Below are 22,315 nucleotides of genomic sequence, written 5' to 3' on the forward strand. Positions count from 1 at the left end.
GTCATAACTATTGTTTTTTTCATTCAAAAAAAGCTTTATTTCGTCTAATAAAATGACAAACCGATTAAGAACTTGGCCGCAACTGAGCCATCGAACATTGTTGTATGTCAAAATCCCAGAATATTGGCACTCAATTTCCTCTAAAAATTGTGCAAATTCTCGCTTATTAAGACCTCTTGCGTTTATAAAGTTAATAACTTTAATTACAACTGGCATTACATTAGAAAATGTTTTTAAACCTTGCTTTGCACATAGAACTTGCTGGTGTATTATACAATGAAATTCTATCAGAGAATGTCTAATATTTTGCTTAAGCTGCTGAATAAAACCAATGTTTTTTCCCCACCATATTGGGAGCCCCGTCTGTTGTTACAGAAACAAATTTTTGTAGGTCAGTTTCCATTTTTTTAAACGCATTAACAAATTCTTTAAAAATATCAAGACCGGTACACCTTCGTTTCAATGTTATTAGTTTTATTAACTCTTCTTTCATTATATTGCCTGCATTATATCGAGCAAAAACTGCTAGTTGTGCATAACCATTTACATCAGTACTCTCATCTAAAGCAATTGAATATATTTCTACAGACTTTAAGTTGTTATGTATTTGAGAAGAAATATTTCTTTCTAATTCTATTACTCGATCTTTAATAGTATTGCGACTTATTGGTAACTCATTTATACGCTTTATAATCTAGTCTTTTTCTTTAAAATCTGAAAACAGAGTAGCACTACATTCTAAAAATGCTTGTTTTACAAACTCTCCTTCTGAAAGAGGTTTCCCATGGCGAGCAATGCAATGGGCTACTTGAAAACTAGCAGCTGTAATGTTATTTTTCGGAGTCAAAAAAGTTTTTAAAACACTTGTTTGTGAATCATTCTGTTTTTTCTTTTGTAAAAAATATTCTCTCCTTTCTTCGTCTGTTGAGAAGCCGAGATTTGAATGCAACTTTTCAAAATGTCTTTTTACATTGAATGTACGAGAGGTGACTTTTTCTTTACAAATAACACACAAAGTTGTTTTATTCTTTTCAATCACACCATATTTGATATGGTCTGGAGCTTGTACCGTTAGTTTTCATTTTTTTAACCACTGACATAGTTCAGAGCTACGCCTGCAAAAAATATATATAATATATATATTTTTATAATAATTTTTGCAATAATTTTAGATGAACTTTTATAAACGTAGGCCCATTTAATATACTTACATCGGTTATGTAGATGAGAAAATTTCACAATAGAAAAATTAAGTTATAATCAATTTATTATTAACACTTCTAGACGCGTACGTCAAGTCTGCCTTTTCGTCAAAATGTAATGAGTCACCCACACGCATAGTTTAATACAATAGAACACTGTTTGCCGACGCGCGACGCCCACATTCCACTTGGATTTTGTTATTTTTTATTTATTTATTTTTTTTATAAATCTGACATTACATATTTATATTTTATAATTGTTTAATATTTTCGATTATCTTTTCTCTCTGTTATAATTAAAAAAAAGTAGGCCAATATTACAATAAATGCATGCGCGTGGGTTACTTACAAAGCCTTCGTGGGTCAGTATCTGACCCACGTGTCATGGGTTCGCCACCACGGTTCTAGAGACTAAACATGGGTTTCACCACTTAAAGCCTCCAATAAGCAAAGTGGTGGTATTGCACCGGTTGATGAGAGTCATCTACCACCTAGTACTGCCTGGTAACATAGAGGGGCGGCATTCCTCCATGTGGTGTGGGCACCACACCTCTTCCCCTGCTTACGTTTGTTCACACCTGGGTGGTCACCCACCATGTACTTGTGCATGGAGGTTATGCCCAGGATTACTAACAGTCCCACCATCGTGAAGGTGCAAGCAGATAATTTGGCTGTCACAGACCGTCCGGACTTTGCCAAAATTGGGTCCACTTGACTTGAGTGTCACCCGAATATCAGTTTCATCAGCGTTTTAGACTCCCAGGTAGCAAGTACAGCTTGTCTGGCATATCTGAGAGAATGTCTGTGACAAACTGAAGGACCAATTCTTAAATAGGTAATACCTATTTAAGATTCTGCTGGTTAATATCTGTATTTTTGAGTCTAAAGGAGATTCCATCATTGAAAATTTATAGGCAGTGAGAAATTTATTAAAAATAATAAATCTCTTGTAGGTGAACAGGTGATAGCTGTTTTAATGCAGCAACATACCAGTGTTTGTTGATTTACAGTAGATGTTAAATTGGATTTTATTGGCTTCCTGAGTAAGCATGAAATTTAGAAAATTTAATGACTTTGTTTCAGTATTTTCCCTTTCCAATTTAAAATTGAGTCTAGGATGAATATTATTAAACGAATATAAATGGTCTTGAATAGTGAAACTATCAGTAATAACCAGAACGTCGTCTAAATACCTCCCATAATATGTAATACAGGGTAGAAAAGGCATCAAATGCATATGTTCAATCGTTGAGAGGTAGACTTCCAATATTAAGCCACTTAGACACAATCCCATTGGCAAGCCAAAAATTTGTTTGCATACCTTGTCTCGAAAGGTAATATAGCTGGCTTCAAAGTGAAAAATTTCTTTAATAGGAAGCTTCGTATAATTAATCAGTACAGAGTTATTATTTAACATATCCCAAAGAATATCTAATGTGTATTCAACATTTACATTCGTATATAACAAAGTAACATCTAGTGAGAATAAATTATCATTATTGCAAAAGAATATATATATATATATATTTTTTTTTTTTTTTTTTTAGGAAAACCCCAAATGCAAGAGATATTAGAACCTATAGTACTTAGTACCGTGCTTGGGTTGGTGGTTGAGAAGACGAGAAAAGATATTTGTTGACATTAGACTTGAACTTCTAAGGGCTGTAATTTCCAGGAAATACATATGAAGGAAGGTTGTTCCAGAAAACGGCAGTTGAATGAATAAACAAGGAAGATGAAAAGTTGGTTCTATGAGTTTGAAGTTAGACAGTAAATGGATGTTGGCTGGTGACGGCATGTGTTTGGACTGTTTTGAAAGAGAGAGCGGAATTATAGAAGCCAATTCAGAAGAACAGTGCCCATGGAAGTATCTGTAGAAAAGGCATGCAGCAGAAACAGTACGTCTATGAGAGACAGCGAGTGGAGAGCCTCTGTTAGAGATGAGTCATTAATTAACCTAATGTGTATTCAACATTTACATTCATATATAACGAAGTAACAACTAGTGAGAATAAATTATCATTATTGCTGAGTCTACAGTCTTAAGGTTATTAAATAATGTGTCAGTTTTTTTTATCCCAAATTGTATCACTTTATTTTCCCAAAGGTCACGTAAAGCTGAAATTTAATGCCTATTCAATTTAGGAAGCCATTTGCCTTTTATGTTATTCACCACTTGGTTGATCTGTTGAATAAATAAATCTTTTTGTGGGACATTACGAAGTCCAAATTCAATAACTATTGCAAACAGTTTTTTTAAGCAGCTTGCGAGGCGGTAAATTATAGTTCAAAACTTTATATAAAAGTGAAATTAGTCCTGCAATAGCATATACGAAGAAAGATTTGTAACTTGTTGTTATGTAGGTATGTTACACATTGGGTGAGGGGGTGTTCAAGAACTATCTGAAGCATTCCGATTGTGGGTAAGCCCCGTTGCAGCTTGAGGAGGGTTTGTAAACAAACTTGTATACACTTGGGCTGAAGCTCACGAGAATCTGTTTGAATTGTGTGTAGGCCCATTGTACATATTTAAAGGGTATACAAAGCACTCATATGAACCTGGCTTGATACCCATGATAATGTATTCAATTTGTAAATGTGTCTGTTTTTTTTATTTCTGGGGCCTGTGTTTTACATCATAAATATATGGAGGTCTTCAATACCAACCAATCGTTTGGATGTAGATAATTTAATTTGTCACAAAGTTTCCTAACCTGGGAAGTGTATTTTTGTTTATCAAAATACCAAGATTTTAGGCAAGTTTATCAATATTATGAGATGTGACAAGTGCTAGCTGCTTTTATGTCCGAAATTTTATGACAAACTTGGACTGAGTACCTTGGTATTAATCTAATGTAATTTTGCACCAAGATGTTCAAAAAATCTCTTATAATTGTTGTGTATCAATAGGTTATGCTAAGAGAGGAAGAGAAGCGAAACAGTCAACAAGAGTTTAAAATATGATTAGTATAAGACAGAGCTACGATGCTCAATATGTTCTATGTTGTAGTTAAATATTTATAGAAGAATAAGAGAAATTTACCATCCTGCTAGAGAGTGTCACAGGAAGTGACACTCCAGCAAATAAATGAAAATAAAATTAACACAGTAATAAAATTAATTAAAAAACAATTAACAAATAAAAACAAGTTGAACGCAAATTTTGAAAAAAGACTTCTCTTCCTGAAGTTGACAGGGCTTTTCAACCATATGTCTTGATTGCAGGAATGGAAATTACCTGAGATCAAGACATATGCGAGTCAGAATCTTAAATAGAGAGATTATTTGTTTTCATGCATGTGTGTAAAAGACCACAAATCGGATATTAGATATGGACAGCGAACATTAACACTATTCTCATGTAATTTAATTTCAATGGTTTCTGCAATTAATAGTCTAGTGTAATTATGCTGGACACTAAGTATTTTGGCCTCATTGGATAAAAATATATGATTTTTGTTAACAGCATGAAAGGCCAATTATACATTTTATATTCGTTTAATAATATTCATCCTAAACTCAATTTTACATTGGAAATTTCATGCTTACTCATGAAGAGAATAAAGTCCAATTTAACATCTACCGTAAACCGACAAATACGGTATGTTGCTGCATTAAAACAGATATCACCCATTCACCTATAAGAGATTATTATTTTTAATAAATTTCTCAATGCCTATAAATATTCAATGAAAGAATCTCCTTTAGACTCAGAAATACAGCTATTAACCAGCAGATTCTTAAACAGGTATTACCCCCTTGCTACAATAAACCAAATTAGGGTAAAAGTTAAAAATAGCATACAAAAAACTGCATCAACCAACAACAGTAACATCAAAAAATACTTTATTTCTGTCCCACCATTAAACAATGGCACAAACAGTTTAACACATTCTTTAAAGATACCGAATTTAAAATTGTGGGCCAGACTAATACAGAAATTGCACGCTATACTGAACAATTGCTCAGTCCTTTCCCCTTTCACAACACAAATCAGTGATCTGGTATGCATTTCTTGCAGTGATTATGACTTGCCTTATCGGGACTCGACTCATTGTTTGCTGGATGTGAGATTAAAACAGCATGCGTCCTTAGTCCATGCTTCTCATTTGGCAGCATCAGAATGGCCTTTCATGCCGTTAACGAAAACCATAAATTTTTATTCAATGAGGCCAAAATACTTAGCGTCTAACATAATCATACTAGATTATGAATATGGTTGAAAAGCCCTTTCAGTTTCAGGAAGGGAAGTCTTTTTTCAAAATTTGCATTGAACTTGTTTTAATTTGTTAATTGTTTTTTAATTAATTTTATTACTGTATTAATTTGCATTAATTTTATTTTCATTTATTTGCTGGAGAGTGTCAGTAGGAAATGTTCTACGTATCATATTGAGGCAAATTCCTCTTATTCTTCTTCAACTCAGTGTACTTCCATACCAAATTTCACTGATTTGGTATCAATTATTGTGCAAACCATTCCTCATTTGTTATTTATACTTCGACTTTATTTGCCAGTGTATTAGCATTACCACTTTCCTATCATTAAATTCAATGGTGACTATAGCTTTTGTGAGGACACAAGTTTGCAGATCCCTAGTCTCCTTAGCAATTAGAGTGAAAATCCCCCTCCCCATTTGATTTTGAGCTTTTAAAGCATATGACTTCAGATAGCTGCCAGGTTTGTCTGAAACTAAAATGTAAATGCTGGTTAGTGATTAAAGAAATCATAAAGCAACAGGCATCACACTTTTCTTTATAATAAAGTTAAGAGCAATGCTTACCGTCTGTTTTTTTGAAAGCCTCAAAGTTTACCACTTTAGGACCTCCTGCTGGACCTGACTTTGCTGCAGCATCATATGCTGCTAACATTCGTTTCTTCCTGTCATCAGCTTCCCTTTGTCTCTGGCGTATGGCGTCTTCTACCAGATCACCTGTGTGTCCAGGACCACTAGTCAGCGTGGTTGAGTCTAAGAGAAATGGAAATATTAATGGAGATTTGTTACATGTATACTTATAATAATATTGTACTCATATAATTCAATGTCTTGTGATAGTAAAATTACCAGAATAGCCAAAAGCAATAGCATCTTCTTATACTTAATATTCATTCCAAGGCAACTAAGACTGTAAAGCACTAGTGTACTGTTTCTGTATATTGAATATATTGTATTTTTGGCATACCAGTTTACCAGATGAAAAACCAGAGTTTTTCATCTGGTAAACTGGTACATCACACCATGGCCAAGTACATTCCCAAAGATTACATCAATGATGTAGTCTTTGGGAATGTACTTGGTCATGGTGTGAAAAATTGCTATAAGAATCCTCCAACCTTGGAACCCATGCCTTTTCCACTGTGTGGTTACAATTGTTGTTTTCCGCTATGCTAGATACACTTTTTCAGGACCTCCTACTTGAAATAGCTAGTGACACTGTGCAGCGAACACTCTGAACAAACAAAAGATGTTTTCCTCAAGCTGGTCTGCTAAATGTAACCAAGTTTACATAATATTTAACAAGAAATATGTACTTAGTCAAAGCCTAATAAAGAGCTTTTTATGGGCATAATATTTAACTGGTTACCCTCACCAGCATGCATCAAAGAGCACATCAGTGATATAAAATACTACAGAGTGGAAAACTCCAAATCCCTTTTACCCAGTTGGGAAAAACAGCATCAAATCTTACCATAGAATTATATCCCTAAATTTTGGAATATTTATAAAGCAGAAAAAATATCAAAAATTGTTAATTATCTATTTCATGCCCTTAACAGGAATCTAAGTATGGATGTTAATTAATAATAAAGACCATTAATAACATCAACACAATCTAGTCAACTTAATGTCAATGTTGGAGTCTCCATTTTCACCTGCAAATTTCAGGAGCAGTGATTAATGCTTGTTCTGAGATTGGAATGTGATAATATAAGTTTTCCTATTTTTGAAAAAATTTGATATTGGAAAAATGTTCACATTATGGTGATTCTTTAGCATTAGTAGAGGCATTTGATGCAAAAACGCAAGCTTATGCAGCATCAGCCAAAAAAAAAACACAACTACCACTTCACCCCTCTGTTCGTTCAAAATACCTGTCCAGCTGAGCCTTAAACTTATGTAGACTATCAACCTCCACGATAAGGGATGGAAGTCTGTTCCACCAACCAACCACCCGCTGGCTCAAGGCAAATTTCCGCACGTCTATCCTACATCTGTCTTTCCTCAATTTGAATTTATGCCCTCTCAGGTGATTATTCTGAGCAAGAGGAAGAATCCCATCAGCATTGAGCATGCTTAAACCATTCAAGGCTTTATACACCTCTATCAGATCACCTCGCTGGTGCCTAGTCTCCAGACACTGTAATTTGCAAAACTTAAGCCTTTCTTCGTAAGAGCACCCCTTTGTTCCATTCACTAATCTTGTTGCCCTTCTCTGTACTCGTTCCAGCAGCTCTACATCCTTCTTGAAATGAGGCCTCCAGACCCGTATACAGTACTCTAGGTGTGGCCTGACCATTGCCTTATACAAGGGAATAATCACCTCCTTATCCCTGCTGGAAAAATTCCTGTATATCATTGACAATACTCCATGAGCTACTCTTGCAGCCCGTCTGCACTGCTCAGAGAACTTCATATCTGCCTGCACAACCACCCCCAAGTCCCTTTCATTCTCTACCACTGTCAGTGTAGTACCACAGAGTTGATACGTTGCTCTGGGGTTGCTGTTTCCCATGTGTAGTACTTTACATTTGTCAATGTTAAACTTCATTTGCCACCTCTCAGCCCATCTGCTCAACCTTTCCAGATCCTGTTGCAGCAGCATAGTGTCAGTAGTGTCCTTGACAACCCTGCCAACCTTTGTATCATCTGCAAACTTGGACATTAAGCTTGATATACCATCATCAATATCATTTATAAATACAGAAAACAATAATGGACCCAACACTGAGCCCTGAGGGACTCCACTAATAACATTAGTCCACGATGAGCAGTGTCCATTGATTACCACTCCCTGTCTTCTCCCCCTCAACCACCCCTTTATCCATAGCAGCAATTTGCCTCCAATGTCACACTGCTCCAATTTGTGTAGCAGTCTTCCATGTGCAACAGTATCAAAAGCCTTTCTAAGATCCAAGTATATAATATCAAAGTTATTCCCTGCATCCAGTTCTTTTGTGACTGCATCATAGTATCCAATCAAGTTGGTCAGGCAAGACTTCCCCTTAACAAAACCATGCTGTGTCTGAGCTATAGCTGAAGTCTTGTCTAAATGATCCTGCAGTGCTTCTTTAACCAGTGCCTCCATTAATTTTCCTGGAACAGAAGTTAAGCTCACAGGTCTATAATTACTTGTGTCAGCCTTTGATCCTCCTTTGTGAATTGGGGTCACATTTGCACATTTCCAGTCTATGGGTACCTCCCCTGAGTCCAAGGAAGCTCTCATAATTATGGCTAAGGGTTTGCTTACTTCCTTTGCTGCCTCCTTTAATATAACTGGATAGATCCCATCCACCCCGGGTGCCTTTCTTGTGTTTATCTTCAATAGTTTCTCCTCCACTTTACTCCCAGTTATTTCAAGATTCTGTAGCTTACTGCTAGAGTTGAATACACCTCTGGCATTCCCCTTGCTGAATAACTCCTCATGTGTGAATGTCGATGCAAAATATTCATTTAGTTTGTTAGCTACGTGAGCAGGATCATCAATAGTTGACCCATCAATATCAAGTGGACCAATCTGATTCATCCCCTTCCTTCTAGAGTTTACATAAGTAAAGAACTCTATGCTGTTTTTCTTTGCATCCCTTGCCAAGGATTTCTCGTAATCTGCCTTCGCCTGCCTAACCTCCTTTGTAACTTGGTTGCATATCAACTTGTATCTATCATAGGCTTCTGTGTCATGTGTTAATTTGTAAGTATCCCATGCATTTTTCTTCTCTGCCATATGCCTCATTAGTTCATCTGACATCCATTTTGGCCTAAACTTGGAACAATATTTCTTAGTTGGTATGTAAAGCCTAGTAGCTTCCAAGATAAGTTCTTTGAATGCTTCCCATTTTGAATTTGCTGTTGGTAACATCATCAGTTGGTCCCACTGTATAGAATTTAAATACTGTCTCAATCCATCGTAGTCGCCTTTACGGAAGCAATAACCTTTCCCTTTACCCCTAATGGTAGTTACCTCTTTGAGTAAATCCCACTTCAGCACACTGTGATCACCGCCACCTAGTGGTTCATTTATCTGCAGATTCTTAATGCATGAAGAATCACTGCTGATAATCAAATTAAGAGTATTACTCCCTCTAGTTGCCTCCCGAACATGCTGATGTAGAAAACAATCATCCAATAAATCCACAAAAGCCCTGCTAGTGTGTGAGTGACCAGCCCCCAAATTCCAGTCAATATCTGGGAAATTAAAATCTCCCATTATAAGACTCTGATTTACTGGCCCACTCTATTTCCCTGTACAGTTTCTTATTATACTCATCAGAGTCATTAGACCTATAGCACACTCCTACTCTCAATTTTGATCTCCCAATGCTTATGTCACACCAAACTGACTCAACACTGCACTGTCCAGCGATGTCGACTGGCTTCACTTCCTTGGTTTTTATGTGTTTCTTAACTAATAGCATAACCCCTCCCCCCTTCCTATCCTGTCTATCCTTTCTGTAGACGTTGTACTCCCCAAATTCCAGTTCTGCATCCCTTATATCTGTGTGACACCACGTCTCTGATATCCCAACAATATCTGCCTTTGATGTTTTGAGCAATACCTCAAATTCATCAAATTTATTTACTAAACTCCTAGCATTGGTGTACACGCAAGTATACCTGCACCTGTTTCTATTCTTAGCTACCCTAACACAACCCATGTGTTTACTTGTACCGCAATGGCTCCCAGCAGTCTCTGAAATATCATGCATCTTGTTTTTCAGGCTTCTGCTCATTCTAATAGAAGCAGTGCAAGAATCTCTTTCACCTCTGCCAGTGGCTACTGTCAATCTATTGGTCTTTGTCTCCCCCCAAGCTAGCAGTTTTCCGACCCACCTAACACTGCCTCGATAGCATCAGCAAATATTCTTGCTGGTTCAAAATGTTGGGAAAAATGTTCAAATTATGGTGATACTTTGTATTGAGCCCTTGTGAGTAGTATAGTTAATAGTATAGCTGTTCTTTCACACTACATGAAAAAAAAAGCCAAGGTATCTGATTTCTAATTGATATTGGAAAAATGTTCACATTATGGTGATTCTTCATATCCAACCTTTGCAGTCAGTGCAGTGAACGGCATCACTGCTATCTTGCATATGAAAAAAGCCAAGATATGGTTACTGGTACCTGACGAAGTTGACAAATACTTCCAACAAGAAGGATTTCTCAATTTTGGTGGGGTGGGGGGGCAAACTGAATATCAACTTCGAATTTCAAGTTCACCATATGAGACAACAGTTACAGAATGCCGCTAGTTTCAAAATAACCAGTATTTTATGTTATACAATATCATATTATTAAGTTTTCCTATTTAGATATCTTATAAAACATTTCCTATGCCACTCTCCTATTAATATTGATAATAAATGATCAAGTGATGGTGATTAGCCACATTTTAAAGTAGCTAGTGAAAATAACAAAAGTATTTACTTTAAAATAAGAAGGGGAGAGCAAGGTCTTCAAAGAATATTAAAATCTTACCACCAGAAGTTTTGCTGACACTCAAGACTTTTGCACCTCCAGCTGGAGCTGATTTGGCCATTTGGTCATACATCATCAGTGTTCGTTTCTTCTGTTCTTCTGCTTGTTGAAGGCGCTTTTTAATGGCATTCTCTCTTTCCATCTCCACCCGTTTTAGCATTTCTGCCCGTTTAGCTAGGAAAAAAAAAAGTGTTATATGCTTTGCAACTGCTTAATAAATACACATGTATGCACAAATTTTAATAGCTTTAAGAATTAAATTTAATCTATACATTAACAATTTCTGTTGTTTATATAGTCTGATATTGGATCTGGCAAAGAAGTTCCTGTTCTTATGTAATGGGTAAATTTTAGATATATGGTGGAAATTCCACTCAGTAAAACAGAACAGAAAGATTTAGTATGTGCAACAAATGCCATAAGACATTGGTCATATCTTTAAACTGTGTGTACTGTAAGTTCTGTGCCCTCACAGACAACGACAGCATAGTGGATAGCACCACTGTTCTCTCACACTGTATAAAATAGGCCAGGTTTCAATTTCCATTGTCAACCAAAGTCGGAAAACACTTTCTGTCACAAGGAGAACTTTTATTTATTTTTTCACACTGTGACCAAGCTAATCCCCGGGTGAAAATTGAATGGTTTTGTTCCCAGAAACTCTGCTTTTTTTTTTTTTTATCATCCCTACAAAATAGGCAAGTCAGTTATATAAATATTCAGAATATAGTTATGCCTCATTGCATTAGTTGTCATGTCACAAATTCTGAAACAATTCAGTTCTACAGTCATTTTTTTTTTTAAATTTTAATATTACTATTAGTAGTGGCAAATAATGCATGAAAGCATCAGCAAAAAAAAAAAAAATTTCCACATCACCTGTCTAATTCTTCCTTGAATTTATTCAGACTACCCACTTCTGCAATACCAGATAGAAGCCTGTTACACATTTAATGACCCACTGGCTGAAGGCAACTTCCACATGTCTATCCAGCAATCATCCTTCTCCAATTCGAATTTATGCCCATGTCTGTAGTCTGAGCAAAAAGAGGAAGGATGCCATCAGCACCTAGTTTACTCAATCCATTGAGCCTTAAACACCTTAATCAGATCTCTTTGCAGATCCCTAGTCTCCATACACTGCAATTTGCAGAACTCAAGCCTTTCTTGGTAAGAGAATCTTTATTTTCCTCTCACTAATCTTGTTGCTCTTTTCTGTATCTGTTCAAACAGATCCACATTCTTCCAGACCTGTATGCAGTACTCCAGATATGGCCTAACCATTGCCTTATACAATGGGTTAATCACCTCCTTATACCTGCTGGCAAAATTCTTCCTGTATATCATTGAAAAAACCTCATAAACTGTCCTGGAAGCCTGTCTATATTGCTCAGAGAACTTCATATCTGACTGCACAATTATCCCCATGTCTTTTTCATTCTCCTTTACCCTGATTGTGGTACCACAGAGTTATTACATTTATCTAGGATTACTGCTACCCATGGGCAGTATCGTACTGAACTTCTTGGTTTGTGTGTCAGTCCCTTGAAGATCCAATACCATTTGCCCCTTCTGTGGTCTTCTCTTTCCTGCAACTTAGAATCCAATCTAAAGTAAAGTAACTCCTGTAAACCATATCAAAATTTTAGGTCTATACCTGGATTATAAACATTTTTTCTCATTCCATTGTACAAATCTTTGCTCTATCTACCATTCTAATGACCTTTTGATTTTTTGAAGTGTAATGTCATCCATAATCTGAACACTATATGGAAACAGTCTGCCATCAACATTCTTCTTCACTTCTTTTATGCATCACTAATCTGGTCCTTCATATCAAAATCTGCAGTCAGTCTATCCTGTCAGCCAAATATTTTCTCATCATGTGACTAAATGCCAAGCTTGGACTTCCTGTCTTGATTGTCATCTGTCAACCATCTGAAAATCTATCTTCCAGGTACTACAGAGGATCATTTCAAGGAATGTGGCATCCCTGGGGAGACAGGTGTGCAGCCCCATACAGATAAATCAACATCATAGCCTTGCCAATAGTACAGCTATCTATCAACTTGAGGGACCCGAATATCTCTTGCATGCCTATGCATAAGGTCAGCACTGGTACCACCCTCCCTTTGAATCAATTGTTTATGGAATCAAATGTGGATATCCTCTTTCAACGCATCAATGGCTAACTGGACTCCCTAATGTCTACAACCTCAGAGGGTGTATCCTAGATTGGCTTGGCACCTTCAACAAGGAGGCACAGGGACTCCCAAAGGAGATTGTTACAGAACCTAGCTATGCTTATAAGGCTTTTCTCTACCACTGTCCTCTGAGCTACAACACCCTAATGATAAAACCCACATATTCTGTAATGACAGCATGCACAACTCAAAAGTCAATAGAATATTAGCATTTGCTGAGGCATATGATACAAGAAAGCAAGCTTATACAGCATCAGCCAAAAAAAAAAAAAAAAAAAAAAATTCCAATTTCACCCATCCAGTCAATCCAAATGTTTGTCTAGTTCAGCCTTAAATTTATTTAAGCTATCAACTTCCACAACAACAGACTGAAATCTGTTCCAGCAATCAACTACCTGCTGGCTAAAGGCAAACATCTACACATCTATTTTACAACCGTCTTTCCTCAATTTAAAGCTGTGTCCCCTTAGGTTTGTAATCTGAGCAAGCAGAAGAGTCCCATCAGCATTGGGACTGCTCAAACCATTCAAGCCCTTATACACCTCAATCAGATCATCCCACAGGTCCTAGTTTCTAGATGCTGCAACTTGCAGAACTTGAGCCTTTCTTGGTAAGAGCATCCCTTTGTTCCTCTCACCAATCTTGTTTCCCTTCTTTGCACTCATTCTAGCAACTCTAGATCCTACCTAAAATGACACCTGCAGCCATGTACACAAGGCATGGCCTGACCGTTGCCTTATACAAAGGGATAGTCACCTCCTTGTCTCATCTAGCAAAATTCCCATATATCATTGACAAGACTCCATGACCTGCTGAGAGAACTTCATATCTGACTGCACAATTATTCCCAGGTCTTTTTCATTCTCCACTACCCTGAGTGTAGTACCACACAGTTGATACATTTCTCTTGGGTTACTGCTACCCATATGCAGTACTTTGCATTTGCCAATGTTAACTTCAGTTCCCACTTGTCAGCCCATCTGCCTAACTTTTCTAGATATTGTTCCAGTAGCATACTGTCTTTACTGTCATTAACAACCCTGCCAACCATTGTATCATCTGCAAACTTGGACATTAAGCCTGATATACCTTCATCAATATCATTGATACATACACAAAACTACAATGGGCCCAACACCAAACTCTGGAGGACTCCACTAATAAAATTAGTCCATTGATTACCACTCTCTGTTGTCTCCCACTCAACCATTCCTTTATCCATTGTAGCAACTTGCCCATAATGCCATACCGCTCCAATTTGTACAGCAGTCTTCCAAGTGCAACAGTATCAAAAGCATTCCTGAAATCCAAGTATATGATATCAAAATTATTTTTTGCCTCCAATTTCTTTGTGACTGCATTGCAGTATCCAATCAAATTGGTCAGACAAGGCTTCCCTTTAAAAAACCCATGCAGTGTGTGAGCTGTTACTGCTGTCTTCTCTAGATGATCCTACAATGCTTTTTTAACCAGTAACTTCATTATTTTCCCAAGAACAGAAGTTAAACTAACAAGTGTATAATTAGTTGTGTTACCCTTTGAATCCCCTTTGTGAATTGGTGATACATATGCACATCTCCAGTACAATAAGGACCTTCCCTGAATATAAGGATGCTCTCATAATTATGGCTAAGGGTTTGCTACTTCCGTCAACTGCCTCCTTCAATCGGACTGGATAAATTTTATACATCCTAGGTGCCTTTTTTAAGTTTAACTTCAACAATTTCTCATCCACTTTGCTCTCTGTTATTAAAACATCATTCAGCTGCCTGTTAGAGCATAGTAAATGTCTGTCCTCCGCTACCTTACAGAATTCCTCATGTCTGAATGTAGATGCAAAATATTCATTCAGTTTGTCAGCTATCTGAGCAGGATCATCAACAGTCAAAACAGCAATATCAAGTGGACCAATCTGATTCATCCCCTTCCTTCTAGAGTTTACATAAGTAAAGAACCTTTGTTGTTTTTCTTTGCAACCTTTGCCGAAGATTTCTTGTAATCAGCCTTCACTTGCCTAACCTCCTTTGTGACTTAATTACACACTGCATTATATCTAACATAGTCTTCTGTGTCGCCTGATAATTTATATGCATCCCATGCATTTTTCTTCTCTACCATTAGCCCCATTAGTTTAACTGACATCCATTTAAGTCTAAATCTTGAACAGTTTTTCTTATTTAGTATGAAAAGCTTAGTAGTTTCCAAGATTAATTCCTTGAGGGGGTTCCCATTAAGAATTGACTATTGTAAACATCATCAGTTGAACCCACTGTATAGAATTTAAAATCTGTCTGAGACCACTTTAGTCACCTTTACCAAAGCAAAAACCCTTCCCTTTACCCTTGATGGTAGTTACATCTTTAAGTAAATCCCACATCAGTACACTGTGATCACTGCCACCTAGTTGTTCCTTTATCTGCAAATTCTTAATTCATGAATAATCACTTCTGATAATCAGATCAAGCGTATTACTCCCTCTGGTTGCCCCTCAAACATGTTGCTGTAGAAAACAATCATCCAATAAAACCACAAAAGTCTTGCTAGTGTGAGAGTGACCAACCAAAAGTTCCAGTCAATATCTGGAAAGTTAAAATCCCCCATTTCAAGACATTCTGATTTACTGGTCCACTCCATATTTGTGTACAGTTGTTCATTATGCTCATCAGAGTCATTAGGCCTATAACACACTCGTACTCTCAATTTCACTTTCCCAGTATGTCACACCAAACTGACTCAACATTGCACTGTCCACCAATGTCAATTTTTTTTTTTTTTAATGAAAACTCCAACCACCAAAGGTATTAGAACCTATAGTACTTAGTACCATGCTTGGGTTGGAGGTTGAGAAGACAAGAGAAGACATTTGTTGACACTAGACTTGAACTTCTATAGTCTGTAATTTTCAGGAAATACGTATGAAGGAGGGTTGTTTCAGAAAACGGCAGTTGAATGAATAAACAAGGAAGATGAAAAGTTGGTTCTGTGAGTTTGAAGTTGGACAGTAAATGAATGTTGGTTGGTGGTGGTGGTGGCATGTGTACGGACTGTTTTGAAAGAGAGAGCAGGAATCAGATGCCAATTCAGAAGAACAGTGCCATGGAAGTATCTGTAGAAAAGGCATGCAGCAGAAACAGTACATCTATGAGACAGCGAGTGGAGAGACTCTGTTAGAGATAAGCATTAATTAACCTAATTGCCCTCTTCTGAATGGAATCGAGAAGCCTGAGAGAGGTTTTGGAGGCACCGCCCCAGATGTGGGAACAATATTCCATGGTAGGGCAGATTTGCGATTTATACAAAAGGCCTCCGTAGCCTAGTGGTCAGGAGCAGGGGTGCACTAGCACACGATCTTTGAGTAGACTGGGGTTCAAGCCCCTGACTGCTGAATACGGTCGATCTGCCAACCTGCACTGGACTAGCATGGCAGATTATGGTCCATTTCCCTCAGCATGAATTGTTGAGGAGGCTTCCATCCTGCAGTGGGAGGCGGCTCCATAGCCAGGTGGGAAGGAGCAGTAGTGCGTAACACACGCTTCTTGATTAGACCGGGGTTCGAGCCCGTCACCACCAAATACGGAGGATGTGGAAAGGTCAGGGAATGACCACCGCATATCCTGGAGCAATATGGCCTTAGTTGCTAATGCTCCTAAAAAAAAACCAAAAAAAACCATCCTGCAGTGGGTTGATAATGGCTGCACTTTACTTTTTTTTTTTTTTTTTTTTTTTTTACAAAGTGAACAGCTATTTGGAAGAAAAGTAACGGTGAGAGTGAAAGAAAAAACAAAGTTTTTTAGATGCAGAGGAAGCGATATTTGTAATGTGCTTGTGCCAAGAGAGAGAGAGAGAGAGAGAGATTAGAAGTCAGGGTAATCCCCAAAAGAGATACTTATCATTTTGCCTAGAAATCTGAGTCACCAAAGATAAGCAAAGGAGCAGAAGAATCCCTTTTCCATGATATAAGATAAGACTGAGTTTTAGAAGGATGTTGTTGTTTTTGGTTTTTAGGAGCATTAGCAACTAAGGCCATATTGCTCCAGGATATGCGGTGGTCATTCCTTAACCTTTCCGCATCCTCCGTATTTGGTGGTAACGGGCTCGAACCCCGGTCTAATCAAGAAGCGTGTGCTACGCACTGCTGCTCCTTCCCACCTGGCTACGGAGGCGCCCGGTTTTAGAAGGATTGAAATCAATTAAATTGTCTTTACCCCACTGTAGGATTACCTGGAGATCGGCATTTAAGGAACTGGTAGCAGATATTCGAGAAATTGAAGTTCATTGAGTTGAGTGCAAGCTGATTGAGCAAGGGGTTTTTTTTTTTTTTTTCTCAAATTGGAAAGTGAAATGCAATGTGCTATCGTCGGCAAAACTATGGATAGGATTTCCAATCCTATCCATAGTTTTGCCGTTTATTAAGTAATTAAGTAATTTAAGTTATTAAGTTATTAAGTAATTTCTCCATTACTTAATATACAAGAGAAAAAGAGTGGGGGAAAGAACTGTACCCTGGGGGACACCGGCATTTGTGGGGAAGTTAGAAGACAAAGAGCCATCTACCATCACCCTCAGTGAGCGATCAGAGAGAAAACTAGATAAACAATTACAAAAAACATTGGAAAACCATAAGATGGAAGCTTGTTTATAAGACCTTTATGCCAAACATGATCGAAAGCCTTTGAGATTGTCAAGAGCAACTGCTTTTGTTTCACCAAACTTTTCAGTTGAATTTGTTCATAAATGGGTAACATAAGCCAGAATATCACCAGAGGATCAACACTGACGGAATCCATACTGGTGATTGTTGATCAGACAGAAGGTTTCTAGGTAGTTTAAGAGTTGGTGGTTAATTGATTTCTCCATTACTTTAGAAAGAGTAGAAGTAATTGCAATGGGATGATAATTGGATGGGAGGGATTTGTCACCCTTTTTAGGAACTGCCTGGATATGAGCAAATTTCCAAGCAGAAGGAAAACACCTTTGGAATGAGAAAGTGAAAAAATGCAGCAAAGAATAGGAGTAAGTTCAGGGGCACAGTTTTTGAGAACAAGTGAAGAAATACCATCAGGACCTGGAGCCTTAGTACCGTCAATATCCTTTTGATGGAAGACCACAGGAGGCATTGAATGGAGCGTGTTGGGAATGGTGGGAGGTGTTTTACCAAGATCATTAATACATGAGTTGGAATCAAAATGGGATGCTAGCAGGTCAGCTTTATCCTCGGCTGAAGTAACAGAACCATCTGGTTTTGACAGAGGTCGGAGCAGAGGTGAGCAAAAGTTGCGGCCAATAGCTTTAGCAAGAGACTAGAATGCTCAGCTACCATTAGGGCAAGAAGCAAGTTTTCTACTCTTAGCCTGTTCAAAATCTCATTTGGACTGATTAATAACTGCTTTACAATTATTGCGAGCTTTGAAGTAGGCAGAAAATGAAACTGAAGAATTGGAAACAAGCCAATTACGATATGCAACATTCTTCTCTTGAACAGCCTTAGTACATTTATTGGAAAACCAAGGTTTAGATAAAGGAAAATGTTTTAAAGTGGAGTGTGGAATAAAGGATTCCATTCCTACAAGAATAATTTCACTGACATGATCTGAGCAACTGTTGACATCAGAAGTTTTGAAACAGTAATCTGACCAAGGAAAAGAAGAAAAGAAATCTCAGAGGTCATCCCATTTTGCATTCCTGTAATGCGAAACAATACGAGGTTGGGAATGCCCATGAGATAAAGGTTCGATTGGAGAAGAGTCAATCACCAAGTTGTGATCTGTGGTGCCTAAAGGACCACTCACTTTGACAGTGTAATGAGAAGGGTTGTTTGTGAGAAAAAGATCAAGCGTGATGGCTGCATGGTTAGGATTGTCTAGTATTCTTGTAGGCAAATGAACAATCTGTGCAAGGTCATTACTAATTGCAAAAGCCTCAGCATCTCGACAACAGCTGGGTCGGTGTGATTAGAAAATGGAAGCCAGCTGGAGTTGTGAACATTAAAATCACCAAAGGAAATTGCCTCACTGTTAGGAAAGTTGGACTCGAGAAAGTCAAGTTGCAAAGAGATTCAAGTGAGTAGTGCAGTTGGGAGAATGGTAGAGACAACAGATGAATTTGACACAGTGAGGTAGAGAGATTTTAAGCCAGAGAAGATCGAAAAGAGGAGATTCCAAATTACCAAGTCTCTGACAGGGAATATCGGAACGAAATATGCACAAGTACCACTTTTGAGCCGAAAGGAATCATACAGCGAATAATTTGGGCAACTGAGATGAGCAGTATTTGAATCAACCAATATCTGAGATTCTGTCAGAAAAAGTACATAGGTGGCAGACTGCAAGTGGAAATGGTCATCACTGAGATTAGAATTGAGACCACATATATTTGTGAAATGAACTAGGAAGTGTTTGGGAGGTTTAGATCTTTTTGCAGATAAGCTTACTCTATTAGTTTGACAATTCATGGTGTATTCAATAGTGAGAAAATGGAGGGTGGCATGCTGTATGAAGTAATGAACTTTTTGGATATGGCATACACATGGTAAGAATATACCCAGATCCTTGACATAACGTGGCCTCGACAATGCCCCCGCATACACACTACTCGGACTCCCTCCAGTCACTATCTGGCAGATAGAGGTAGCAAGATTATACACTAGCTGATCTGGAAACCTCCTAGAGAGTTAGCAATAGGTTCAGTCCGGTGTACTAACTAGTGGCCGGCCTGTGAACACCGTTTTAGAGCTGTACCCTCGAAATATAAGGAAGATTGGATCTTGCCATGATTTTCATCATAACGTCAAAAGTCATCAGTCATACTACATGATGGAAGAGATGGAGCAGGGTTGACCTGAACTTAGCTCTGGAGACTAAACATGGGTTCCACCACTTCAAGCCTCCAATAAGCAAATTGGTGGTATCGCACTCATTGATGAGAGTCATCTAACTGGATGCATTTCCTTAGATTTTACGTGTTTCTTAACTAACAATATAACCCCTCCTCCCTTCCTATCCTGTCTATCCTTTCTGTACACATTGTACTCAACAAATTCCAATTCTGCACTGCTTATATCTGTGTGACACCATGTCTTTGATATCCCAACAATATCTGCCTTTGATGTCTTGACTAGCACTTCAAATTCATTTAGTATACTTTTAACATTGGTGTACATCCAAGTATACATACACCTGCTCTTACTCTTATTTACCCTAACACAGTCCAGGTATTTACTTGTTCCATATGACTCTCAGCAGTCTTTGAAATCTCCCCAGCACCTTTCCAGGCTTCTGCTCATTCTAATAGAAGCAGTGCAAGAATTAATTTCACCTCTGCCTGTGGCTACTATTAATCTGTGAATCTCCCTAAGCCAGCAGTTTTCCGACCCACCTAACACTGCCTTGATATCATCAGCAAATATCCTTGCACCCTTTGTATTTAATTGCATTCCATCTCTGTAATTCATCTGTCAGGAAAAAAAAAAAAAAAATGCTACTAAATAAAATTTACCCCAGGGGCTCACATCTGGTGAGTATGGGCTTGGCACACCCGGGTTCTGAGCCGGATATCTTGGTGATTCCCTTCTCTCTCTCTCTCTCTCTCTCTCTCTCTCACACACACACACACAGGGTAACTCGGGAATTTTTTTTTGGCTGGTGCAGCATAAGCCTCGGGCTTCCTTGCACCATATGACTAATAATAATAATAATAATAATAAACACTGACTCGAATCTGTAAAACATCTTTATTATGATAATATAAAATAAAATAAAACAAAATAAAATACATGTGTACTGATTGTATAACTACATGTTAAAATATTAAAACAAAATAAAATAAATGTATAACAAGAATAAAATTCAATAAATATATAAAATAAAAAAAATTAGAGTGGCCCATCCATTTTCCAGTTCCAATGCACAAGAAGTGAACCTTGCGCAGAGCAAGTGTGTTCATGTCACAGACCTGCTGAGATGTGTGGTACATATAGATTGTCGGTCATCCTGCAACCACTATAGCTGATGGAGGCGGCCGCTGCTGCCGAAAGCTCCTGTATCGCTTTTAATTTTATATATTTTATTGAATTTTATTCTTGTTATACAAGATTTATTTTATTTTGTTTTAATATTTTAACATATAGTTATACAATCAGTACAGATGTATTTTATTTTATTTTATATTATCATAATAAAGACATTTTACAGATTCAAGTCAGTGTTATTTAGTAGCATTACAGATGAATTACAGAGTTCCTGACTCTGTAATTTTCAATTGCCTTTTCAATGAATCTATCTCTGTAGAAGCAGTTTCTCCTGTTAGCAAGCATACCCCAAGCTAAAAAATATTCTATTCCACGAGCCTTGCACAATCTTTCCAGGGCTGAATTGATTGACAAGGCTCTGATCATATACTCCCTCCTTTGAAAAGACACTTTGAAATTTAACCCTAACGCACAACTTTTTTTCAACATTGACCTTTACTTGTTAAGTAAATCTGCAGATCTCTTACTCTTAAGGTCATTAGTCCCAACTTGTTCAACAGTATCACCTGTTGTGCCTTTAAAAGATGATATCTGCTCTACAACATCATCAACGTTTGCCTCTGGCAGACATACCCTGGTCCTATTCCACCTATCCTCTTTGCATAATGTATTCCCAGTCTTCCTGACAATAGGATCACCGACAATAACTACCTCCTGTGGGACCAACGCATTCTGCCTTGGAGAAATATGCTCACTCCTGTGCATCAGACAACCACTGTGTTGCCTGATGCACAGGAGTGAGCTCTGGCATTGAGTTGGGCAGCTGAGAGCTTGATGGGCCCCTCGCATTAATTTCTTCGAGGGCATCTACCCTACACCTCAAACTCACATAGATGCCCCTCAGAACGCTGAGTTGGTGCTTGATTTCTTCACACTCTCTGCACCTAGCGCACACAAACGCGCGCACGCACACGCACGCACGCACACACACCACCTAATCAAACTACAGCAATTTCTCATTAAACCACTTTAAGACCTACTGGGTTGCAACAAATTTCTCTTCTGCCTCCATTCAGCCAAAGAAAACATTATTTTATGCTTTATTATATGTATGTTCACTGCCTGGCAACATTATTATGTCCATGTTTGTTTGGGTTATATTCAATAATTTATGCTCTGTAAATCAAAGAGATTATATGGTGTGTGATACACAATAAAAAAACATTTTGCCTGACTAGTGCCTAAATCA

General features: G+C 37.8%; 1 protein-coding gene across 3 annotated transcripts in view; it reads right to left on the reverse strand.

Moving 5' to 3' along the window:
* LOC150080548 (uncharacterized) overlaps positions 1-22,315 on the reverse strand; it is a 318,665-nt gene that overhangs the window by 113,517 nt on the left and 182,833 nt on the right. For all 3 annotated transcript variants that reach the window (XM_090381740.1, XM_090381739.1, XM_090381741.1), the window contains exons 6-7: positions 10,897-11,070; positions 5,986-6,171 (exon numbers count right to left, since the gene is read on the reverse strand). In XM_090381740.1, the coding sequence (XP_090237866.1) occupies positions 5,986-6,171; positions 10,897-11,070 (360 nt within the window). The remainder of the gene's footprint in view (positions 1-5,985; positions 6,172-10,896; positions 11,071-22,315) is intronic.

Source organism: Mastigoproctus giganteus, chromosome 9, assembly GCF_048544385.1.
Source record: "Mastigoproctus giganteus isolate SK-2022 chromosome 9, ASM4854438v1, whole genome shotgun sequence".
NCBI classification, from domain to species: Eukaryota; Metazoa; Arthropoda; class Arachnida; order Uropygi; family Thelyphonidae; genus Mastigoproctus; species Mastigoproctus giganteus.